Below are 27,071 nucleotides of genomic sequence, written 5' to 3'. Positions count from 1 at the left end.
TTTTAAAATGTGACTTGAATTGATCCAGTCATTGATGACAAATTGTAGAATAGTCACAGGTGAACAAAAACATTTCATTAACTGTTTGTATATTATTACAGACACAGATCATAACATCATACATGTACATGTAAGTACAATATAAGAATAGCCATTTTTGGAGGCTTCACAGGTTAAGAACTTATGCAGGATTCTCTGAGTTAACACCTACATGTACATGTATGGGGATAAATTCAAATTACATGTATCTCTATCCCTAGTAATATTGTTGGCTTTTTTTCTTATCTTGAATAAAAGTCCGTGTGAGTTTATACCATAATTTGCATCAATTTAAATGTCAGGAATGTGAGACTTAAGTTACTACTTTAAATAGGATGGCAAAAAATTGTGGTTTTATAATGGTACATGTATGTTGCTGTTTACGTGTCGTCAACATTGTGTGTAGACACTTGATTTTCATTCAACAATTTGAATAGTTGTTTGTTGATCTTTATGACGTTTCATAGCAGGGTTCAAAATCTGTCTTTAGACACTTCGTCTTTGTGGGATAACTTGAGTATTAGTTGGTTGATTTTTTATTAAATTTTATAAAAAGGACTTAGGTTACAAACCATAAAATGAAGGTTGGTATTGATTTTGAGGGTTATAGTCCCAACGTTGGCCTTAAAAAAGCATATGACTGCAGTCATCGATATTGTTTCACAATATTCTATACCACAATGGTCAGACGGATTGATTTTGGGGGTAAAGACTTGAACTTTTCAGAAATTAGGGGCCAGAAACATGCATTTTCCTGATGTCAAGAAAATAACTTTTTTTTATTTTTGGTCCAATTTTGAGAATTTTTTTAATTGGATATCTAATTAAAATCCCTGCCTGTATTGTTTAATCAGATTTCAGATATCTCTTATGGTTTTAAGTTATAAGGGGTCAAAGAAAGAGGCTGCACCGGAAAAAATTGACATTTCAATATTTTGGCCTGATTTTGAATTTTTTTAATTGAATTTCAAGTTTTGTGCTATATTATGTCTTCAAACAAGTTGCTGTGTTGGACACTGTCCATAATGAATTGTAAGTCCCTATGATTATGTGTGTCAAATCCCAATATTGTGTCCACACTTGCCCCAACTGTTCAGGGTTTGACCACAGGGGTTGTACCATGCTGCACTCAGGGAAGCAATTTATTAGGAATGCGACTTGAGCCAAGTAAGAATGCCAGTAAAGGGTTTCAAAGGTGCCAGAAACGCATATTTATACTAAATTCACAGAAATAACCATTTGTCAGACTTTTTTTCTAAACACTTGCAGATTATGACAAGCTTTTTGGTATATAAGTTCACCATGATAAGTTACAGGTCAAGTGTACATTTTGTTCCACTACGATGATATTTACTTTAGATTAACTAAAACTCAAAGAAATCACAGTCTGGAGTTTGAAACTACCATTCTGAGTAACAGAATTTAGTTAGAAGATAAAGGTCTAAAGCCTAAAAAAAAACACTCTTATACATTTTTGTATCAGGGTCCTTATACAGTGTACATGTATTTCTCTAACGAACAATTTACTTGAGTATTCAAGATTGGGACACATGGGGTGTGTGAGTGTGCTCACTAAGGTTCTTTAATTATTTTCTGATTTCTGGACAATAACTTGAAAGTCCCTGGATTACTTCGTAATTGTGCCACAAGGTACAAGGTAGGATTGATTTTGCAGGTTTTGACTGGAACTATTTAGGGATAAATGGCTGAAGTGACCACTTTAGTTCTGGTTATTTTTTTATTTTGTGTCAAATTTCTAATTGTAATCAAATTCAAAGCTTTGTTAAGTTAAAATAGTGTGTCCATACTATCCCCAACTGATCAGGGTTCAACCTCTGCGGCAGTATCAATCTGCGCCATGCAAAGCATTTAATTGTCCTTGCTCTTAGACTCAGTGTCAAATTTCTGTTTTTTTTTGGGTAACAAATTCGTGTCCAGGCTGTAACACTTGTCTTTGGATGTAGGCTTTTACTATTTGGCATGTGGGTAGATCACCTAAAGTATGTGTGTCATGCACCACCATGGATAGTGGCCTATGGCTTTACACATTGACCTCAAGGTAAAATTTTTTTTTTCAGTGACAAACTTGCGTCCAGACTGTAACTTTTTTTGTCTTTGAATGTGGGCTTCTGATATATGGCTTGGGGTAGATCACCTAAAGAATGTGTCACGAACCATGGATAGTGGCCTATGACATTGAACTTTGACATCAAGGTCAAATCCCTTTTTTTTAGTGAGAAACTTATGGTTGAAATGGTTTAATCCTGGTTTGCATACATTTAATTACAGGTTTAAATAAACAAAGATGAAATTGTTGTTTTAATCATTATAGTCTGTTCTTTATTGGTCACCTTAATTGCACCTGTATTTTACCTGAAGAATTGTACTTAAAATCTTAAAAAGATATTGTTATGAGAATATCAAAATAAACTTGATGATGTTTTAAATGAAATATTTCATTATTTAATATTTTATTTTAATACATGTTGTCAATATTTGGATTATAGTACAAAAATACAATTATTTACGTAATGTAATACAGTGATCCAGTACTCAGCAGGAGGAGCTCGTCCACCCAAAAGACCAGTTTACCGACGCATCAACACACAACTACAGCAACTCAAAGACAGATATCAGCAGCGGATTATGACTGTGACAGACTACGCAGATGCCGCTTCTCACTTACTGCATCTTAATTAGTGAACTTTTATACGATACAAACATTGTAATATATTTCATGCTTTGTCATTTCTGATAATTTAAGCTGATTTTATATTTATTTTAATGCTGCAACTGATACAATGGGTCTTAAATGTTGTATATGTATTCTTAGTATATGCAAATTATTTATTTTATTTGTTGTGATTCAAGCTATCTGAAAATGAATTGTCTTGTCCCTTATCTTGTTCCATACTTCTTTTTTTCAACTGATATATATTTCTATTGAATGGGAGTGCTGCATTATAAACCGAAAAACTTAAGTTGGTAAGTTTTTTCCCAAATCCATTTCATACATAATTAATTGCCCAGGGAGTGTGGGGTGGGAGTTGGCCAAAGAGATGGATTCCATCTCAACGATTTCTAGTTTCTTGTCTGATTTTAAATTCAATGAAAGCTGTAAACCTTGAATATTGTTTCCATATTTGCCCCAACTGTTTAATCTTTTGAGACACTTCAATATGTATCCCACAGAACATTTTATCTTTCTAAAACTTGCAAATCTTATGTCGATTTTTGTTTGATGTAATTGTAATTAAAGACTGATTTGACATTATTATATGATATTACATTGATGTTTCTATACTGACAGATAAAAGCAAATACAAATTGTGATATATGAATTGCAAATATGGTTGGTTATAAATGAATTGTACAAGTCACAAACAAACAAATTATATTGCCAAATGTTGCCTTTTACTACAGATAATTTTAGATGCAACATGTTTACATGGCTTAGGGTGGATTGAGTGTCTTCACTAAAATTGACCAAGCGTTGGTTGAAATAATAAATTTAAAAAAAAAAAAGCAATGCAAAAATAAATAAGTAAAGCATCAAATACAGTATTATATACATGTAATCTCCCATGCATTCTTTTAGAAGGTCAAATCAAGAATTTTTTCGATGTATATTTAGCTCTCCTTGGCAACCTGAAGCATGTATGTATAAAGCCAGTAGCAACAGTGAACATTTATTGAAAAATACAACTGCTGAATAAATTGATATGTACATGTATCCTATAACAGCTGACTATACATATAGATACAGTGTCTTAAAATATTTAAGTAATGTGCTTGTACATGTATAAAGACTTTTTTAAATATGAAATTTTGTTCACTGTTGTGTTTCAATATGTCTTAAAAGACAAGTGAATGTGATCTGAAGATGTCTTGAGACATGAATTTCATGTCTCAAGATGTCTTAAAACACGATTATCATGTCTCTAGATGTCTCAAGGCATGTCTTAAATACATGTCTTGAAGACGTGTCTTTAAAGGTGTCTCAAGACATCTCAAGACACTGAGGTCTATCTGCTATGTATTTTATAAAACACAGTATTTGGCTGTAGGTTTTGGAAAGGCACCACTGATTTGTTCTAAAACTCAGTCATATTTTTTTTTCAGTATGTTACCATGGCTACTGGATTTTATAACAATAACCACTAAGTCACTTATAAATGACTTGAACCTCCAGACCAAGGATTTAAAAAAAATATGCACATTTTTTAGGGTCTGTCTAAACACCGCTTAGCCCGGGCTAAGTGCACTTAACCCGGGATGGGAACACTTATGTGTGCATATTAGTATCAATAGACAAAATTTGAATTATGAAGAAGTTGTATTTCGATTTTTGTAAGTATCGCTGCAGCAATTATTGATTTAAACGTGTTTTAAGATATCATAATGACACGTGCCTGTATATCCAAGTTCTGTAGACCGTGAAGGATTATCACACCTACACATTTTATTACTAATTATTAATTGGTGTAAATAACAAAGTAAATGTAAATTATTTTGAATGATTTATTGCAGCTCTATATTGTATAACATGTAAAACATCAACAAAATAAAGACATTTGCAGAACTATTGTCATGTTAAAATCTTGGCTTTGTACGGCAGTTTCTAGGTCTTATTCTTTGGTATGGTTTGGCAGCAAGTCTTTTTGGTTGTGGAACTTCAAAGTTTTTATATGAAGACTTAATGCTGGTATTCTTGGTGGTAACATCATTTAGAAGTCTATGCAACAGGTTGTTCTGTTGTTCTTGTGTTTTGGTTTGCCAACTCTGGTAACTATGTAAGTGTTTTCTGTAACGGCCATACAATTCATAATTCCCACTACCGTAAAGTGAACGTTTTAAGTCTATGAAATGCACGGTAACAATATGTAAGTCTTATATCAAATTCGGAATTGACTTTGGTTGCCAGTTTACTGCCTTCTTGAAGACGTGATTTATGGATTCGCAGTTGTTGTTTGTCCATAAACGATTGTAGTCCAGTTGCCAGTTTGGAATGTTAACATAATGAAACAGTCTGTCTTTTAAACGGGTTTGAAAATACGAATCAAATTCATGGTAGTTTCTGCTAATATCTCGAGCCTTGATATGAAAATTTGAGGGATCTATCGCCGATGTCAGTCCGTTGGGCCCAAATAGGTTATTTAGAATATTTGTTCGCAATTGGTCGTTGCATCCAATTTTATTTCTAAGGTGATCGGAAACATTGTCTTTAATGTGTTTAGTGCACAAAAGTCGTTCTATGTTAGGAAAGACACTGTCAATTGCTTTTGTCAAACCACTCTCATCGTCGCTTCCAATTCGTAAATCGATGCATTTCACACTTTCCTGAATGCGTGCTTTTACATGAGATAAAAATGTGTGGTACGAAAGGAACGAACCTTCCCAGTGTAAGAACATAGGGCCTATGAAAATCGGATGATCACCAGTTTCTTTTGACACCACCTTCTTGTTTTTGTATACTAGATTTGTGACATAAACGGCGCCAAGGTTAAAAGTTCTATCTATACCTAGAATGCAATCTTGATCAGTCATCAAAAATTGTTTCAAATCATCTAGTTGCTCTTGGACGGGGGTTTGTTGTTGCCGTGTGTATATACCACTTCTTGAACAAAGCTGTCATTGTTTACCATCGCCAAAACTTCAATAATTTCATCAGCAACGTTTCCAATGGCAGAGGAAGACGATTTCTTTTTTTCGTTGTACTTCTTGTTTCTTATTTGGTGTCTGTCCCTTGGTGCGTTGTCTGAATCGGTTAGAACGAGATTTTTGTATATCTCAGAAGAAGACTGTCTCTGTTCAATGCCTGTTTTTATCTTATCAAAAACCTCTGGTTTGATTCAGATCATTGCGTTCTTTTAAGGGGTATATTTCTGGACAAAAAAGAAACAATGATCAAATAAATCTTACTAACTGAGTTAATTTCCATTGTGCAACAAGACGACGGGCGATACATTGGGGGCGATATATATATACTCAGCGGTCAGAATTTGTTCAGATATTTATTTCGTTCCATATCTTATAATTTTATAATTTATATTGTAAATACGGAAAGTGATAAATGCATTACCTAAAAAAGAAACAACAATCTTTCATCTAAATTAATAATAATTAATATATACATATATATTTATATACACCTCTTGCAATCTATGAAAGACCATGTCATAATCAACGGACGTAGTTGGTGATCCCCAAGGACGCCACATCTCGTATATTTTGTGAAATTTATATTGTATATTGTAAATGCGCTCGCTATGAATGTCCAGAATACCGATGTTCCATATTTAAATGATATTTAATTTTACTCAAAAAATCTTACCAAAACAAGAAATCTTTTTAATATTGCGACAAAAAAAGACTGTTTTTATATTTTATTCTTTATCGTTCTTTGTCTAAACTTAAATTGTTTTTATGAGATGAACATCAAAGACCATTTGTCCAAGCTAGTGCACATTTATTTTTCGCCAATTCTATTGAACAGGTCATTATTGCATATAATTGAAGACAAACAATTAATCATAAATTAATTGACAAGCCGTATATTGCTTGATTAACTTGTTAATTTGTATACGCATGATAGCACACGAAATTGCCGACACACAGACAGCGCGTGCCGTTTTAAAAACCGTTTTTTCCTAAAATATAATAACAATATCTCTAAACAAAGTTCAAATATATAACCATATCTGACATATCTTTTCATCCCAACCTTCAAAAATATAGATATTTATCAATATTTGGGGCTAAGTGCACTTTTAAGGGCTAAGTGCACTTAGCCGGGGCTAAGCGGTATTTAGACGTACCGCTTTTTTTATGATAAAACACTTGAAATTTCTGTGCGGACTGCCTCAAAACAGCAGTTTATTTCAACAAAATGAGCCCAATTTTTTATAAATGGCCTAACCGTATTGTACTACCTTATTATCAGCGAATCAAAAATAAGTAAACGAATATACATTTTCTTGGTGAATCGATTTTGTACTGATAACATATAAAAGTTATACAATAAAAAAATTAGAAAAAGGACAATTCAAAATATGATTTTTTTGTTACCGTGTAGGCGGTAGGTGTAGTGTATAATCAATGATCCATTTTAATGTATTTGTTAAACAATTTCAAAACTGTCCTATATATTTTATAATTTATCGTAATAAATCAACTCCTGTCTGTCGATCACCCGTGACCAAAACATACAACTTCCGTTCCGTATGACTGAGTTAGAGTAATGATTCACGAAAAGAACATGTACATAGAAATCATCTAAACAAAATAAAAGGCATTTTGGTTTCAAAACTGCACTCTTAAACATTACAATTGATTTGTTATTTCGTTTTGTTGAAGAACTGTGAACGTTTGAATTATTATTATAAAGAGGTTGTAAGTTATGAAGGCCAATGGCGCTATTGGTGTCAGGAAAGTGAAAAATTGGAATAATTCCTAATACACTGGAAGCAATAACAACTACAAAGGAATGATATCATATGAAAAAAATGTCATCAAGTTCTTGTTCGAATTTCTGCAAACATGAATTCAGAAAATACCATCTTTCATTGGACTATGTTAGTCCCTACGATTTCATTACATTTCAGGTATGTTTGATACTTATAACACTTGTTAAACACCAATAGACACGAACGTTGGCAATACCTCTCTATATTTGTGTGTGTGTGTGTGTAAATTTATAATGCATCAATTGTAACTGGAAAAATCAGGAACACTACATTATCATATGTCATTAGCTTCGTCGACAACATATTTACTGTAATTTCAAATTTGTTCCATTGAGCAAGGACTTAAAAAGAAGTCCGTGCAATATAATGGGTTTTTTTTTTTTGTTGTTTTTTTTTTTTGTGTTTCATCTCTCTCTCTCTCTCTCTCTCTCTCATGCTAAAAGCAGTAAATTCTCTTAGTTTTTTTTTGTATGCTAGATATTTATATTTATGAATATCTCGGTATATTTTTCAATTCATCATAGATCGAAATTGAAAATTTGTTTTCTTGTCAACACATTCCTATTACATTTAATTCGAAACTCCAACCCGGAACAACCTTGTCGTCAATTAATCACAGCCTTAAACTGACCAGTCAAACATATTCAATGTAAAATTACCGCATAATCATTTGAACCTGTCATGTCATATTCAGTTAACACTAATGAAAACTATAATTCAGATTGCAAACATAGATTAGGCGTATATAAGGAGATAATGGACAACTCTGTTGTATACCAAAACTGTAGCGGAGCACTTTATGTACAAGAATTAATGTATAAAATTGACGCAGTTATTACATGCTAGAATCTAATAAAACAGGACATGTTACCAAAATGTACTTCTTGGTGATATAAGTTCGGAAATTATTTCAAAATAAATTGAATATTGCCAGAATTAGTTTCATTTTGTTACAAAGAAAATACTATAAAACAACCTTTAGTGGTTGCAAAATGAAAAATGTTAAATCGGGCATACAATTGTTTTGCTCTTATAACTGATTATAATTATCATAGACCAAGGACTGGTCAATATCTATTGGGGGCTGGACCGGTGCAATAGGACACACACTTTTCCCCCTTACATTCTGATAGGACTCCAAACACTTTTCATTTAAACACTGATTGGACATCGACATGTGCTTTTTTATATTACAAATGTATTCATGTAAAAAATACGAAAGAAGTTTTTTCTAATGTTTTAATTCAACAGAACTTATTTATTTTACAAGCAAACATAGTGTAATGTACCCATGCTTGAAATCATGTCTGATTTCTAATATGTTGGATCCAAAGGAGCGAAGGTGGACTCGAAACCATGACTTGGGAGGATGATGTTGGATAGGACACATACTTTTGATTGCCCAACTGACAGGAGACATTAAAACTTTCTGTAATTTTAGAAGATAGGACAAATGTTTTTTTTTAAATGAGAATAATGGATCAAAAACATTAACCGGTTCTTTGGCCCTAGAGAAGCATTGCTATAAAATGACAAAAACCACCCAGGAAGCTGTTGACTGCAATTAGATTCCCGTCGCCAGTTGCGACAACATGATATATGGCTAAAAGCATTGAAAATTATTTTTGAACTTCCTCCCTTCTATGTTAGTCATTTCTGCCATTTTCTTTCGCAGAGTATACAAAGAATAATTAGATTACAATGGTTATTATAGAAGTTTATGGAGTTTAAGATTTTCTAGAAAAGTATCACAATCCAATTGTGGTTATTTCTTAGAAATGACGTTTTTTAAAAGTCCATTAAACAGAAATATTAACTGGTTGATCGGCTCTTGCCCATTTAATTTGGCTTTTCTGACTTTTGTCATCAAACAAAAAATAAAATTTCACATTTTAACTTAACTGCTGCGCGTCTCGTTATTTTTTGCCCATTATTTATCAAAATAATGTAAAAAATAAATTAGGATAGCTACAATGTAAAAGAAGTCTTAATGTTAGTAGAGTTAGTAGAAATGAATAGGACGCGAGAGCGCCTGAAATATTTGTGGTTAATAATCAAATATTACTTATACGGATTACGTTTATGATTACTAACTAGTACATGTAGCTAAGGGGTGTGATAAGTGATTAGGGCATAACATTTAGGAATACATGTATTACATTTAACACGGGCGAATATACACGAAAAGACACTTAAAACCCTTCATACCATGGCTGTAATAGATGTAAACAATGTTATTCATTAGCAGTTTTTTTAATCGACGTCATAGCTACGTGCACATATGTTGACTGAATGTAATGATGTTACATGGACATAATGTATATAAATTGATTTATTTAACTCTTTGGCTACTTGATCAGTAAATTTAATTCAACACACGTCAAATTGGTTGAAATATATAGATGCATATAAAGTCAACTCGTTTTCCAATTTCATGATTGCAATAATCAAATAATCCTTTTCCAGGAGTTAACTTTTTTTTGTATAAAAATGAACGGATGAAACGCTCTACTAGGCAATTTAAAGCAAGAATTCAATTTGTATTTAACAGTTGAATTGGTGGTCAAAGAGTCTTTTTTTAAAAACCAGTTCGTGTTATAGGTCAAGACGAAGAAAACGTTCATATTTCCTACTCCCGTTTGTCAACAAATGTGCAGATGCCATTAATTTGGCTGACCATCTCTATAAAAAAAACCGCCACCAACAGAATTCCGCTGCAAAAATCCATACCGATTAATTCCTAGTCCAATACTTCACCTATTGCACCAAAAAATTTCACCTACAAAAGGGTATTACGGGACTTCAATGCTTAACAACCGGACTGATCTTGCCAATAGTAATCAAAGGAACCAAGTTTCGAGAGGAAACAAAAGAATATATTCCAAGGATAAAGACTAGATAGGGAAATTAAACACAAACAAAAAACAAAAAACAAAACAAATACTATCTTTATAAAAGATAACCGACGCATTTTCTCGCTTTGTTCATCGAAACTTATTTTGTGAACTGTGTGAACACTGTGCTACGATTAGTAATTCAATTATTTAATTGGTTCAACTAGTAAGCTATTATTTTTTATTCAATATATAAAAGATTATTCATAACTCAATATATAAACGTGATTGAAAATATTCCGGACACCAATGTCCCTTATGAAGCTTTGAATTTTTCGGTTGAATTTTGCGCTGCAACCACTTGACAAATGATGAATCTAATGAATAAACACAGGTATCACCATCAAATACTAATTAAATCAACACTATGATTTGAACATTCCAACTCCAAATTTCTACAATCGCTTAACCAGTGCGAACTTGACATAGACAAATGCTTCAGTACCATTCTGTGTAAGAATCAGGTAACGTGTGGTACATCTTAACTTAGTCTTTTTAAATTTAAATATATTCAATACATATCTAATCATGAAGCAGCTGTGACTTACATTTTTCGACTGTTTATAGGGAAAAAGTATGGGAAAACTATCCTAACATTTTCCACGGTGCATTTCAACTAAATTTGGTCTATCAATATCTTAAAAGGCAAACTTCACTAACACTTTGATGGTTATTTCTAGTGGTTATGAGGTATAAATTCTTGGATAATGCTATAAAATCTGTTTTTTTCCTTCATGTGCCACAAATTATTCACAATTTGCCTGATTCTTTTACGAAGAAGCACTTAATTGCGATAGAACTAGGAATTGTTATTGTCTGTCTAGCGATGTCAGGGTCGCAGAAGTTTCACTTGCGGTCCAAGCGATTGTAGAAATATGGAGTCATTGTGTTGAATTTGACAGTGACGCCCGTGTTTATTCATTAGCTTTATCATTTGTCAAGTGGTTGCAGCGCAGTAAATAATGATATATTAGATTTATTTGAAAAAAAATGAGTTGAAGCGAGGCACCCCCATATCTGGGATCACCCTTGTATATGTCATATACTAGTGGGGCTGCACATTTGATAGTGGGAGCAAGCCCCTGTGCCCGGACTCCGAGAACAATTGGGAGCGTGGAACAGGTGCACCAGTAGCCGGGTAAGCGCCCTCTAACTGCTTATGAATTTACATCACGTCCATTACATGGGTAAAAATGTTGAATTAGTGGTCCTTTAGGCCTTGCTTCAGGTATTTTGTTTTTGTTTTTTTTTTTTAAGTTTGATTAAAAATGGAACCATTACTTTTGCAGAAGATTCTGATAAAAACCTTACTGTCAGCATAGTTTTGCATATGTATATTTTTTATACAATTATATTAAATTTTCTAAAGAAGGAAAGTATCAAAGTACTATAAATTACGGTGTAAATTACATTCGTGTTCCATAAAAATACCACCAACAGCAATATGTACTCTTGGTTAACCGAATTACTTTCCAATGTAGTTCTGGGGTATTCCGACGAGACAGTTCGTCAAGCTCAAAACGATCTCACGCACGCATTATACCATGGCTGATCTCGTGCATAGTGATATATTTCTTTCACATACAGAACCATAACCTAACTTTGGCTTTATTTGTTCCAGTTTAGCTATTAGCCTAGTTTGTGTTTTATATGTAGATTGAATAAACCGAGACAAAAGTATAAATAAAAAACAAAGAATAAAGACAAAATACGTAATTGATTAAATGTTGACTTTCACCATCCATTTCAGTGTGGCTATCACAGATTATATTTGATATGGCGGATATTCTGGGCGTTGTACCACTTCGTTTGGATTATTTTAACTGGGGTATACAGCTATCAATGGGCTGGTGATGACACCACACAGCAGGTCAAATGGTTTATATACTTGACAGATTGGTCTTATTTTGTTTTGACTTTTTCAACCATTTTTGATTCCATATCTGTGGTCTATATCAGCATAACAAAAGATGACATTGTACAAGGTAAGATCAGAAACAATCCAAAAACAACATTACTTAATAAGAGTACACGAATAAAGAAGAATTAACTTGAATTTTACTAAGATACAAAAAAAACACGTTTTGCTTAGTTAGCACTATATTTTGCACTACTTAAAGATTTCGTGCACTATACGTTTTAAAGAACGAAATCAAACAGAACTCAAACACATTTGTCATTCTCGTTTGCGACCACAAATGCACGGCTTGGATCATTTGTTACAAATATTACAAAATATAACAAATGACAGAGACGGGCAATTATACAATAACGCGACACCATTTTTTTCTTACAGATATATGCCCAATAATGCCGTGGTATCTGAAAGCAAACTGGGTGCTGTTAAACATATCAAACACAAGTAGTGTTTTAATTTCAGTTTTATACTGGGGAATGGTTTATAGTAAGTATAAAATCATTATTTCTGTATTTTGTATTAAATACAAATGAAACTGTCTCCCTTATGGGAGAACATAAAAACAGACAGCCACAGGTAAGAGTTCAAATCTTTTCTTCCACACGTTATATCATAAAAAGTATGGTGCTTAAAATAATTGCATACTGCCCACGATAACATTAATCGTTATATATGTCTTGATATCTGCTGAAAATCAGGCTTTACACATCTTTCATGTAGCTCGAAAAAGGAGTGGATTGAAATGCTCGAAAATTTAATTAATTTTATGTTCACTCCATAACTGTTACGTTCTCTAATTGAGTTGTATCTTTTAATTCATGTTTCAGGTTCAGAACCAATGACAACAGTAAATATAGAGACACATGCCTTAAATACGGTCTACGTGTTCATTAATATTTTGACGACTGGAATTCCAGTGAGATTTTATCATTTCTTCCATTCCATGATATTCTGTGTTGTTTATATAGTGTTTTCTGTTATATATCAAGTTTCTGGTGGAACCAACCATAACGGTAAAAACTACATTTACACTGTGATGGACTGGAGTGACACAATGCATACTGTCATGATAGCATTAATCGTTATATTGGTTGCTGTACCAATTTGTCATTTTGTAATGTTTTTACTATATCTGCTTAGGTTATATTTAAACAAGAAATGCTGTTCGAGACATAAAAAGAGGTGTACAATTGTGACACCAGTAAGACAAAATTCGAAAACTTGTAACGGTCTTGGAATGCAAAACAGTAATGAAGATGTTAAAATTTCTTTGGACGTTACAAGAATTCAAAATCTGTACATAGACGAAAAATTACCCGATCTCCACCAGCCACCTGAAAGCCCTTACGATCTTGTCCAGGAAGATAGCATAGATGGTAATACAAACGAAATTAACGACACTTCAAGTGAATCGACAGAAGATATTAAGCCGGAAACGAGAAAAGAAGCATGTGCAATTATAGAAAGTGTTACTGTTGACAACGAAAACAACAAAAATCGTAAAATGTCTATAAGTTAGCAAAAAGTGAACATTTACTAAAGTAGAAGTAGATGACATTACTTCTGCGACTACTGAGTAATCGATGGAACTCCCATAAAATACCAAATAATACTCCTAGTGGAAAATTTGATTTTATAAAAATATTAATATTTTACAATATAAATATTATTGAAAAATTGTCAAGTATTTTTTCTGCTTACTAAATTTCTTTGGAGGTGTTGAATGGTCTCTTTATTGTTTGATGCAAGGATTTTGTTTGTTATATCAATATTCGACTTGTACTTTCGTATGTTATGCTGTGTTTTATAGCAATATTTCAAGTCTTTATTAATATCGGTGTTATGTTAATACGGAGTATGATCACACATATAGTTTGTGAAAAATGTTAACAGTTCAGAACAAAGACGGCCAGCAAATAACAATACACTAACTTTATAAACAAGCAGAAACTATATCACATACATGAAGTATAATTCTCAAAACTATATCGTGTATTACAAGTAATAATACTGGTTCGGTAAATCTCTTAAATCTATACCTTTGTAAGACACACGATTGATTCGTAATTTACAAGCGAAATATTGAAATACCTCTCTCAAAGATAGGCAGTTAATTTGCACGATGAAAAAGTTTCGGTTGTAGATTAACAAATGAAAGAAAGTTTCGATTAGAATGCATGTGTACTACGTTCGTGGTGCGTTGCCTATTCCCAGAACTGTCTTGTATGATCCCATTCCATATTTGCCAACTGAAATAGAATTTTACATGTCATCAGTTTAATAATAGTTACATTCCTCATAAAGAGCTGCGGTATTAGCGCATGATGCGCCCGCCCTCGACTGTCGAAAACTGGTGAAAAAAATGGATTTTTTTTCATTAAAAAAGGTTCAGTAAACAGATCTTGAAATAATCTTAACTTACAACTCTGTTTGTAGCAATCCAAATCGGGCATTCTGAAGATATGTTGCAACATGCGTAGAGCTGCCTCTTCATAGTGTTCAAGATCAATAACTCAAAGCAAACGAAAAACCAAATTTTCATTAAAAAGTATAGAGAACTCATGGTAAATATAATAAAATGAGGTTAAAAGTTTAAAGCTATTCAGATCGAGGTTTTAAGGTACAGCTTGACATGTTAAAAATATCCCTACAAAGTAAGAGGTTGGAATTCCGTTCTCCCATACCCCAACCTCTTACTTCAGTGCACCACATTGCATACCGCTCCTTCCACCAATCAAAGAACGTCGGTAGAATTGTACCCCCAAAAATTCCATTTGAAGCTTTTTATAGGAGAGTTAGCCCATCTCATTGGTGATGTCATATTCACTCATTTTGATATCATTAAGTGGCAAATAAACAGTTGACAATTTCATGATTAGAACCCCAATTTTCAAAACTTTATAACTTTATTATTTTATATCCAATTTTGGTTCTGTAAAATGTTTCATTTAGATAAAATAATTCATATTTTATATGGGAATATTTTACTCGAAAATAAATCTGTTATGGTTATTATATGTAAACCATTATTTTCGTACCAAATTATTATTATAATTTTATACTCATATAGTCTAATTACTGAATATTTATTTAAATATTCCATGGATAAAAAGAGTTCCATTTGCAGTTTTGGTAACCAAAAGAATTTTTGAATTATATGAAAAAATGAAAAAGTTCTGATAATTTAACGTTGATGCACCATGTCACTCTATGGATTTTTTGCCAAACAAAACCTAATCATATGCAGTTAAGTGATGACATCACGGAGAACTCTCTTGTACAGTTTCTTTACCATTACACGGGAGAATGTGACTAAACTTAAGAAAACCAAATGACCCACCTGATGAGAAAATCCAGCAATCCTAGACATCCGTTGCAAAGAAGATTAATTGAACTTTCCATTCGGGTTTTCAGCATTTTGAATTGGTACATCCGATTAATAAAATTGCGGATTTTAATTTGCGAAACGAAACTATCTAATTAACCAACGAATTGCCGTTACCAACTTAAGTTCTTTTTGTCAAAATACACTGTATTTCGTAAAATCAGTGACCTAATTTAAAATGGCTGTCAGTTTGATAAAATATTTTATAGGTATTTAAAAAAATAGGATTTTTATCGGTTGACTTCCGGTAGGTTAAACTAAAAGACTTAAAATATTTCAAAACACAATGTTTAGCTCATTCGCATTTGCAGTGGCTTTCAACATAGCCAGTTGCTAGAGGTTAGGATAGCACCAAGTCAGAAAATAGCTTGCCAGACAACCTCTAGCATTACTTGAGTAGTTTGAAACACCCCCTTTCCAAAGGATGATTCCAGAAATTGAATTTTCACTTAAAAATAAACAGACAACTAACAACTGTTCATTTTGAGGCAGTTAAAATAGATATAATGCGACGTGTGAAAGCACCTTTTTTAAATGAGTATGTTATAAACATTCAATAATTCCCCAGAGAAAAAAATCCGCATTCACTTAAAAGTATAAAACCCTTAAGTATTCACAACAAACAACTGGGTAAAGTTTAAAATAAATCCAATCAGGCAATCTAAGGAAATTGCGCGACATTCTTGACCCCCTTAATAAAATAAAATAGTACCATATTTCTGAAACTAAATCAAAATTTTCTCCAAAATGTATCATAACAAACCATTCTCATGTTACATTGAGACATGCTTCAGACGGGTGGGGGACATTTGTATGATATTAGATACGAACAATTCACCATAGTTTCACAAAAATCGACAGGGAGCTCATGTCAATAGTTATAGACAAGTCACTAAAGTTTCATGAAAGTAGGGGGAAGTGCTTTTGAGTTATTGTCTGAAAACTTAAAAAAAAACCTTTTTTAAGTATAAAAAATCCTAACACGGAAACAATAAATCTGAAATTTATAAAAATCGAAATGGAGCTTACGTCAATAGATAGGAACAATTCACAAAAGTTTCATAAAAGTTAGTGAAAGTGTTTTTGAGTTATTGTCCGAAGTGTTGACGACGGACGGACGGACAACAGTATACCATAAATACGTCCCGTCCTAGACGGGCGTATAAAAATGACAGATAGCTAGAGTCACGTGCATTATTCTATTGCCTGTAAGTTGCTTTCTGCAACTAATTTCATGACCTACGTTGTACCGAGTCAGGACCACTGCTGTAGTTTCCAACTTTCAGTTTTGACTATTTGGTAAAAGTGAGATTTATATATTTTTTCAAGCATCAATTGACTTTTGTTGTATTTCACCCAATAAAAAAATCGTAACTGAGCTAAATTACTAAATTCATGAATTTGTATTTGTCGAATTAATATCATGAATAAAATTAAAACTCACAGCTTGTAGGTTTTGGTCGTTCTATGAGCCAATACTTGAATCCTTCTTTAGCTCTTTCATTGAAAGTATTACGGAGAAGTGATTTGTTGACGCTATTTCTGCTTCTTGACATATCTCCGGTTCCTCCAAATCCATCTAAAACCAGAAGATCATCAAAAGTGCGATGCGTAAACAGTGGTTTTGACTTTTTGCGGACGTCTACAATACAATATCCAAAGCATGTGCTTTTAAACAAAGTGAACTGTCATTGTATTAAAGCCACCACCAGACAGCTGGTCAAAGCCACACCAACAGCATTAAAACATTCCAAGTACCACCAAATTTCGAGGCATTAGCATGAAGTGGTGTTTGAAAGCAAGCAGACGCCGCAAAATTCCTTCAGTAAAAGAGGGGGCGGAACAAAGAAGTGTCTATATTATACGAACAACAAAAGAAAAAAAATCAAACGTACTCTTAAAAAAACATAATTTTTATTTATTTATTCGAATTTTACATTTTTTGTACATTATTACATAAAATATACGCAGCATTTTCAATACCGGCCCGTGTATCAACAGGAGACTGCTTTATCAAGCTCGATAGCTCTGCTCGAGGCGAGGGCTGATTTGGTCGATGCTTGTTGCAAGGGACGATATGGAACACTGATATGTCATAATCTTTTTACCACATTTATTAATTATTACAAACTCTAGATGACTATTTCAAGTCATACTTTAATTTAATTTCTTTGCTTATTAACACACTGTCACGTATTTGGAAGTGATATGAACGTTTTTGCCCTAGAAGTAGAAAACATAATTAGCCCGGGTTGATAACTGTTTGTTGGACCACAGTCAACGACAACGCACCGATATCAACCCAACGTCAATGGTAACGTCATCAATAAAGGAAGTAACGTTTTTATTATCACATTTTTAATTGAAATAAAATTGATTTCGCATGTGTCATGAATGCATTGTTCACTGAATGTTGTCTGCCCCAAACAGGGCAATACCATTTCAGGAGGGCAGATAACATGAGCTGTACTGACGTCACGAAAAATGGTAAATTGCCAATAAACTACCGTCTGCTGACATAATAGAGAGCAATGCCGCTATAAACACCGAGAAAGTCAATTGCAACATGATTGTTGATCAAACATTATAACATTATTCATATACAAAACTACTACATTGCCATGCTTTCTAGCGAAATATAATTGTGGGACGACAATAGGATATCGGCACTACCATAACTTTATCTCGTGTTCCAGCATAATAAATGAAATGAAAATTTTTAGAACTCATTATGAAAAGGCATGAAAGGGAACAGCAGAAAATTTGCACTATAATTATGAATAAAAAAGACAAATGTAAGAAAAACTTCAACTGGTTACAATATTGATATTATCATACTTACTTATAAAATCTTGGGCTCTGACATTTGGTCCCATAGGAACTTCTGTCTAAAAGAAAAAAATAAATCTTGGAATTTATTATTTATACAATTTCCTTTGTGTTAGATATGTTTATAAAGAAATGTCCCCATTTCAAAATACAGCTAGAATGCGCGACGAAACTCACTTATTAGCAGAATTAGTCCAGTTAAGGGGAGATAACCCATAACATTTCACTACATTTCATTTATATATATATTAAAAACTTTTAGACTATTAGAATGCTATGAAAATGAAACTTATGCTCAATTCAATTGTTCAAGACATAATACTATCCGGTTAAATTTTATCCAATAGATAATATATCATCTTGGACTCTTTTTCCATAAGAAAGACCTTTGTCTGAACTTTTATTCAAAACCCCGAATTGGAAGGCTGTTTTTACAATATATAAATAAGGCTCCACTTTTTTTTATTATTTTCCCTAAAGACAACACTTTCAGAGATTATACACAACATTGTGCAATGAAAATTTTAAATTATTATAAAATATAAATATCACGATTCGGTGGAGGGTATTTCATAAATGATGCTATTGAACTGTAGACCTGCACTGGCAATCAAAGCCATTGACTTACTCTCTGTCTGAACTTAGACCAATGATCTGTGTTTCCCTTTGGTTGGCGAATAGGGTCATATCTCGACCAAAACGTCATGCTGAAATTAAATACATATCAAGACAATTGAACATTTATCAACAACAAAGGAGTCGGCTAAACACAATGCCTCTTACAATTTTTTACTTGAGTCAGACGAAAAAGAAGTACCGGAAAAAACACTAACTTTCAACTGATACTTGGATGCGTAAAAGAACATCAGTTACATTAATTACTCGGAGTGAAGAGTATAAAATACTTTAAAATCTTAGGAATGCTTGACAAAAGGATGGTTAGATAAAATATATACCCAAAAGAATTATTTTAGATGCAATCCAAGTGCCTGTTTCAAGGATTAATTGGTATTAAGGCATTACCTCGGAGTTTGGAGATATATTTTGGAGATATATGAGGTTTGGAGGTCTGTGGGCAAATCCAATGGTGTAATGATAGTTACCCTTCATTTTAGTTTTAATATACGTCCGTGTGCCCGGCTCCTGGTGATTTTCAGAAGATAACACGAAAATATATCAAATCATTTTCCTTTTTCAAACACAATAACGCATGAATTTAAAAGTGCTATAAAACAAAGATTAATTTTTTTTTCAGTACTAGTCCCATTTAAAGCTTCTAGTGACGTTGTTTTGAACATTTCTTGTCCCTCTTTTTGTGATTTTCAGATGACAACATGAAAACAGATAGAAATATTGCTTTCTATGAATTACAGATATAGTTAGGCAGTCCCATTTTTGGCTCTCCAGTTATTTGCAACCCCCTTTTTTATAGTTGTAAGGTTTGTTGAATAGCTAATTTTTCATTAGATGACGTATTTTCGTTGTTACTCTAATTAGAAATTGGTTTTAATTTACGAACAGTAAGTGACTGAATGATTTCAAAAATATTGTTCAAATGTAAAACGTATTAGTAAGAATGTGCTATAAAAATGTCACTGACAAGTTCATTGTTCATTTATTTAACCGACCGACTTAAGAACTTAGCACAAAGATTAACTTGTTTTCTAAGAAGTTCGTGTTTCCGAAAGAGTGCACATAATATCAATACGTGCACACTTGACACCAAACAAAACAAAAAAGAAAGAAACAATACTTAAAAAAACATAAGAAAATGTACAATATCAATTTTTTGGCGACAATTTAAAAATCACTCCAATTATGTCTACAAAGCAGCAGCAAAAGTTTGAAAGGGAAATTAATTTCTTAATTAATACAACTTTCTGTCAAAAACAAAAATCTATGCAATTGCAGAATCTAGTGAAATGATGTATTATGCGAGTCCTCTTGGTTTGTATACTTCTAAAGGAAGTTTACTTATTATCTGAAATATTTTTAAATTACCGACTATCCTACTACATGTAGTATTTATTCATTTTAAGTATGCATTGATTTAAAAACTATTAATATTCTAGTGTCTGAAATACTAAAACCTTTCAACATTCCAACATTTAATTAAATATATACCTGGTCATATGTTTAACATATTCGAATTACTATTCAATTTAAAATCTTTTGTCAGATAAACAAATTAATCACCCGAAACTTCTTTTGAACCAGACTTATTTGTTTTGTCTTTCATTTTTACAGAGTTTCAGGCGACCCAAGACCTTTTCAACAGTGTGAAGTGTTATAGAATTCTAAGTACAGTTTTTTAAAATAAAAAAAAAACAAAACAAAACAAGACAGGACAAAACAAAACAAAAAAAAACCACACTACATCAAGATTAATGTAAAAATTACTTTTTGCAATCGGTTACTATAAAAAATTGTAACCTTGGAATCCGTTTCATTACTTTAACAGATATAATCCTAAGGTTTTTCAAGCTTGCAACTGCAATCGAGGTTTTCCAATCTACTTAAGGCAATTTACTTTCGTGATATGATTAAAAGTAATTAAATCCACTCTGTATGTTAATGTTAGCTATTTGGGACTATACAAATATAGACGAAACTATTTAAAAGTTGGATTAAATCTTTTACAAAGCATGAAAACTTGGTGTGAAATATTTATTTATTAATTCCTGAATTCGAGTAGGTAACTCTTTTACTAATAAGTCAAATGTTTCCTACATCAAGAGAAAAGGTTATCATTCTTTTCTTCTAATATTTCAATAAAATAGTTGTTCCTAACACAAGCAATTACCTTCTTTTCGATTTACTCCCATTTTCTCTACCGCCGATTAATTCTGGGTGAAAATCGACAGCCAGAGTTTTCATTTCTTTCTTATTCAAGGTTTTTACGAACATGGCAACAAAAAAGGTTGTCCATTGTGAACTCACTTTCAAGAGTGAGTGCATTTAAGACAATCTTCTTTTAATTAGATACATCTCAATGACACAGACGTACCTGCTCATTCTTTCGACTGCCGGTGTAGTCTCCATTTCACTAAACGCTAGTATACCGTATGAAGATATTAAATATACGGCCAAAAATATTGTCTGATTAAAACAAGTGTTAGAATCGATTGACTGACAACCAAAAAAAAAAAAAAAAAAAAAAAAACGTCATAGGGGTCTACATGGATACTCAACGTTATGACTACCGAGACGCTCTTTACAACAAAGCCAATTTCCTGAGACGTTTTTTGTATTAGTGCAATTATTGATACCCTTAACCACACTTATCCGTCTGTAAAATAGAAGTCATATACATGAGATTATAAAATTTCGATTCTCGTGTAACTGAATTTCATTGCAAGTACCCTAATTTAATACAGAAGTTGGATTTGTCGTGATATTTAAGAGTTCTTCCTACCTTCGACAGTTGGTCAACGTATTCTAGTATTGACTTCTACAGTGTTGTAATAGAATTAAAATATTCTTTATTGTAACGAGGTATAATTATTTAAATTCGCCTTTTATGAAGTGATCCTTTAATATGGATTTTTACTATTGCAGTATATAATATTATATACCATTTGTTTTGTTTATGTTAAACGGCCAATCGTTACACACACGTACACATTTATGTATGTATTCGTCTAAGTTAAGTTCGTTATGTTCAAGCGATCGTTAAGATTTGGGACGGATTCCGAAACTTAATGAAAGGGGGTGTAGGCCATCATTTGTTTATTTTTGTCCAAATTTTGCACAATATCAAAAAAATTTTCCAACATATTAGGAAGTGGCCCCCTTTTTACTGGATCCACGTCTGAATTCACTTGAAATCTTTACATTACTGAGTCCAAAATTTTAATTTCATTTGATAAATGTTCTCGATGCGGAAATGTAGCTACATTAATGGAAAAATATCACTTCATATATGATCACATTTTACTATGGCACGCCATTCTCTTCTAAAGTATGGGAAATGCGATATAAAATTACACATTCTAAACGTTTATTCCGCACTATGATTTAATATTAGCGTTACTGAATAATGCACCGTTTAGACCACCTTAACCCTGTTTGCACCATACTTATTGTACGGATATTAAATTTCTGATCGATTTTATGTACATTTTATCAGAGGACAATAGCTTAATATGGACTATATAGATGATATACATAGTGATAAAACATTGTCGATTGCATCAAGCTTCTGAATAAATTAAATTTGTTAAATTACCTTAGAAAGTCTAAGAGTGGTTCGACTGCCACTTTTAGACAATTTTAAATATCACTTATCCATAGAATCAATTTTTTTTGTTTCAATTAATACGTTAGCATGCCTTTTTTAATCACACACCTTCGTGTGTGACTAAAAGGCCTTTGCTTTATAAAGCAGACTTTGAAAAATCAGTCTTTTCAAGTAATTCAACTATTTTTCCTCATTCTTTTGTATTTAATTCATAATTATACACTTTCACAGTATTTAGCAAATGGGTAACTATTTACTTACTTCTGTGGTTATTTTGGGTTATTTCAGGTATTTCAATTTAATACCAAGACAACAGGGCAACTAACACAGATGCCCAGCCACCATTCTAATACACTGAACACATCTTACCGATATTTATGTCGGTTTTACAGCATATGCATCGATGGTTCAAATTGGGTGTCATAAAAATAAAATAGATTTTACCTACCGATTTTCTGAATTCTGCAATACAGTACTGAACATATTTCTTTTTTTTTTCAAAAAGCGAACAACGAACTTATGATACAAAAAGATCGAATTTGTAATCAACGTATCCTAGTCAGAAATGATATTCGACAAAAGATTTCCATGCTTTTTAATTATCTATAGTTTTTTTTTCAGCAATGACAGTGGTGTCTCTTTCGGTCAAGATATTTCATTTCACTCCGAGACCTTTTTTTAAAAGGACCTTCACACTCCAATTTATTATCTGATGACAGGGTAATATGTGCAACAATATATATTTCTTTAATTGGAAACGCCATTAGTTGTCTTCTATGAATAGATTGAAAGTTAAAAAAACCATTTTTGAACATACTACATACATCAATAATGCAAGACTTTCTGGAACTGAAGATATACCGTACGACTAAGTCTTCAAATTTTGGGACACGGGTATGAATAAATTTTTACCAAGCAAACTGATGAAATATAAGTCACACACAATAAAGCTTTGTACCATGATGTAAATTCTTCAATACTGCTTTTCTTGCTTCAAAATCTGTGTTTTTATTGCATATACCTTTCCAAATTCCACAAAATGTGTTGTGTTGGTGTTAAGTTGCTAGTAAATTAGTGCTCGTGCAAATTATTTCTTTTTACCAAAAGGGACGACCATGAGATTTTTAGGGGCTGGTAGATTTTGAAAATAAATAATTTGTCCCTGATTATTTAGGGAATACATAATCTGGCCTCATCATACCAGAAAATAAATAGCATGGCTTTGCAAAATGCTAGAAAATAAATGTTCTCACCTTAGCTAGTGAATTGAAAATAAATATTCTGATCTTGGCTAGTAAATTGAAAATAAATGTTCTGACCTCCACAAAACCTTTAAAAAATTGGCTTGTTACCCACACCATAATTTCATAAATTAGAAAAGTATACATGTTCAAATACTCCACAAGTTTTATACAACATCCTAATAGTCTCCAGTGGCAATACTAAATACATGTACACAAATGATTTTACTGGGGTAATGTTTAGTAGACCATGTGCAAGGAGGGTCCATCGTGCACCCCCACTCATCAACTTAATAGTGATTTTGAGGTACCTTTATACCTCCTTTTGCCGAATCAATTTGCCGCCAAAAATATTCTCGAATTCTTTTTCAGTATAAGCCTATATTTGTACCCCACTGGGTAAAAAAGCCAAGATTTTTGTACGCTTATCAGTCACAAAACATTTTGATTTTGACGACCAGATTTTTCTCAAATCAAGGTAAAAATCTGCTTCGTTCTGGTAATTGCTTCTCAATTAAGTGTTCATTCAATGGCCCATAAAGGTCAGAAGTCACATACAGTGCCTGTAATGCAGATCAAATCAATGACAAATCTATATATTTACAGGTTTGAAATAAGTGTCATTATTACTCTGTATATAGCGAGTAATTTACTAAGAACAAATTGATAATCGAGTTTACAAGTTAGCACTACATTTTATCCCGAGCTACTGCATGCATTCTAAATCACTACGAGAACTACAGCTAACCACTGCCACAGAACCAATTACCTCTCCGCTTCTCCGTATTTGGAGGCTGCTCGTCGTTGAGGTTGTATTTCATCTAGCTCAAATATGTCCTCAAAGTAATCATGGTAATAGCTAAATACCAAATACATTTATTCTTTATGAACACATGAAAAAATGATGTTTTTACTTGCCAGCTACTCGTAATAGTGTGATGTATGCGATAAAATATATGATGTTGTTCGTATTTGCCAGTAGGAGGCATTCTCCGTCATAACTGTTAGACAAGCTGAAAACTTATCTTTTCCTAAAATCTTTAACTCTTTGAAAAATAAGTTAGCTGTAGAATATAATTTAATGCTTCCGATGTCATTTCTGATATAAATGTAACTACTTCTATAAATTGGTTAAATCTCTCAGGACTTGTCCCTAATTAATTGAATTTATTATTATCAATGTTAACTAAAAATACGTACTTCTTAGTTTTCATATTCATAATGGAAAACTTAATGAACAAAAAAACATTTAATGTTCTGCATTTGTTTCTCTTACACTCTTCCTCAACATTTTGTCATTCTATTGACGACACAATACGAATAAGAATGTTGATCGATTGTGGTTCTGGATAATATTTTCGACCATTTTGGTGATTTAATTTAGGAAAGAAGAAGAAAAACTGCCAAGCGAAAGAAATTATTGTGAACAGATCAATAATATCTGTCAAGTATCGAGCTCGTGAGCGGAGCAAGTAAAAGATCGTGAACAAACATTTTGCTACCTTTTCGACAATATTAGCAAATCTGCAACTCTTACAAACAAGCAGGCTTGTAAAATACATAGGGTGGAAGAGTAATCAAGGAAACCAAGGTTGCTCTTTGCATGTTCTGAAAAGTGGATTATCAAAATAAAAGACGCATTAGTACATACCCTTTGCGAATACATGTTGTAATAATTTTGACAGATATGTTTGAATTGTTTGCAAAAGTTGCTAATTTGCTGAAACTGTCGAAAAGCAACAAAATTTCAATAAGAATCTAGCAGTAGAGGCATAGGTCAGTTCAAAATCGGAAGACTTCTTTTTTCATTTAAATATATTGGAGTGCAAATTGAATAATTTGTTTGCTTTCCCAAAGTATTGTATGTGCTTTCAAAGGATCAAAACTTTCTCAGACTAAATTTAAATGCATGTTTCCTACAAATACATATTATCTTTTCACACTTTGAATTATTTCCACTTCCAAGTATTTTTCTTTCGAAGTTTTATCGCAGCTTTTTAAATACCATAATCTTTTTCATTTTATGTCTAGTTTATCCTTTTAGAAAATTTTCGATTTATTCAATATGTATTTACAAACGAGAAAGAAATGACCTAATATTATTTCCAATTTGTTCACCTAAACAAATTACTTGAGTGATAAATGAATTAATAAATATTCGTTACTGTACTTTAGTTTTAATTTCTATTAACTGGTATGTTTTTCATGTACACCAAAAGCAGAGTTTTCTTTTAGATCTGCTACTTTTCATATCGATACAGAAAGGAGTTGTGATTTTGTAATTAAAGGGTTCCGGAGAAAAGATTCTCTACCCTCTCATGCTGTACACGGTAACGATGTTTTGGACTTTATGGCGCATATTCGAAGTAGCGAGTGCAAGTGTCATCTCGTGTTACTTTTACGTGTTGTCCAAATATTATAACTTTCAAAGATACTGACATTTCATATTTATACACACGCACAATATTGAAGTTCAAGCATTGTGTTATAATAAGAAAATTTTCGTCTATTTGCATGAACAAGATATTATTTTATTTTTAATGACTTACGAATCGGTTGTATGTGGTCTCCGTTGCATTGATATATCCATTCTCCAATACAAATAATGGTGCTCACAGTAAGACGATATTGTCCTACATAAAATACGGTTTCACTTTCAAATTGTGAAAATACTTGATATCATGCACCCTCAAGGATTAACCAGGTTAGACGGTTGCTATGCGACTTCTGAGGGTTTGCTCTCAGACGCGATCAATTCTAACACCCCGATTAATAATTCAATTTTATCAACACCGTATATGTATGCAGTAATTCTTATACAAATTTTATTACTATCTATAACCATGTTTATCTAATGGATCCTTCGAGCGTTTATGTCGTAAAATTCTTTAAAATTATTAAATTGGCTTTCTATTTTCAAATAGATAATTAACTATTTATACTTTTCTTAAACTGTAAAGAAAATTGATGGGTTTTCATTCTTGTAAGTTTGCCAACAAAATAATCTTAAAATACGATTACACAAGTGTTGAGCGCATTAAGAGGTAATTATCTAATTT

The 27,071-nt window shown here is 32.5% G+C and overlaps 2 protein-coding genes and 1 pseudogene across 11 annotated transcripts; 1 reads left to right on the top strand and 2 right to left on the bottom strand.

The window, feature by feature from the left end:
* Positions 1–4,519: 4,519 nt before the first annotated feature.
* Positions 4,520–6,629, bottom strand: LOC148628415 (uncharacterized; annotated as a pseudogene).
* A 681-nt stretch (positions 6,630–7,310) lies between these two features.
* On the top strand, positions 7,311–13,927 carry LOC148628414 (uncharacterized). Its single transcript, XM_088587034.1, has 4 exons — positions 7,311–7,643; positions 12,150–12,384; positions 12,696–12,803; positions 13,145–13,927. The coding sequence occupies exons 1-4, from the start codon at positions 7,536–7,538 to the stop codon at positions 13,834–13,836; spliced, it is 1,143 nt and encodes a 380-aa protein (XP_088443160.1). The 5' UTR covers positions 7,311–7,535; the 3' UTR covers positions 13,837–13,927.
* A 307-nt stretch (positions 13,928–14,234) lies between these two features.
* On the bottom strand, positions 14,235–26,827 carry LOC148628413 (uncharacterized). 10 transcript variants are annotated; one of them, XM_088587055.1, is made up of 6 exons: positions 26,562–26,827; positions 24,782–24,871; positions 19,160–19,238; positions 18,545–18,590; positions 17,147–17,344; positions 14,235–14,566 (listed from the first exon to the last, which is right to left on the bottom strand). In XM_088587055.1, the coding sequence occupies exons 1-6, from the start codon at positions 26,600–26,602 to the stop codon at positions 14,502–14,504; spliced, it is 519 nt and encodes a 172-aa protein (XP_088443181.1). In that variant the 5' UTR covers positions 26,603–26,827; the 3' UTR covers positions 14,235–14,501. The 10 variants fall into 10 exon arrangements, with proteins under 10 accessions (XP_088443181.1, XP_088443194.1, XP_088443203.1 ...); XM_088587068.1 differs by having other exon boundaries at positions 17,147–17,281; positions 26,562–26,803; XM_088587077.1 differs by lacking the exon at positions 24,782–24,871 and having other exon boundaries at positions 26,562–26,816.
* Positions 26,828–27,071: the final 244 nt, after the last annotated feature.

Source organism: Perna viridis, chromosome 1 (assembly GCF_037379345.1).
Source record: "Perna viridis isolate PV_CMFRI_1.1 ecotype Kerala chromosome 1, ASM3737934v1, whole genome shotgun sequence".
Taxonomy (NCBI): domain Eukaryota; kingdom Metazoa; phylum Mollusca; class Bivalvia; order Mytilida; family Mytilidae; genus Perna; species Perna viridis.
The sequence above is the reverse complement of the archived record's forward strand: the minus strand, read 5'-3'. Positions and strand labels throughout refer to the sequence as shown.

Bases quoted from the DNA above. Each gene is read 5' to 3' on its own strand.
- LOC148628414 (XM_088587034.1), top strand. From the start codon at position 7,536: ATGAAAAAAATGTCATCAAGTTCTTGTTCGAATTTCTGCAAACATGAA. The intron at 7,644-12,149 runs GTATGTTTGATA...CATCCATTTCAG, and splicing joins ACGATTTCATTACATTTCAG to TGTGGCTATCACAGATTATA. The intron at 12,804-13,144 runs GTAAGTATAAAA...TTCATGTTTCAG, and splicing joins ATACTGGGGAATGGTTTATA to GTTCAGAACCAATGACAACA.
- LOC148628413 (XM_088587055.1), bottom strand. From the start codon at position 26,602: ATGGATATATCAATGCAACGGAGACCACATACAACCGATTC. The intron at 24,872-26,561 runs GTAAGTCATTAA...TTTGGTATTTAG, and splicing joins AGACCACATACAACCGATTC to CTATTACCATGATTACTTTG. The intron at 17,345-18,544 runs GTAAGTATGATA...ATTGTATTGTAG, and splicing joins CAGAGCCCAAGATTTTATAA to ACGTCCGCAAAAAGTCAAAA.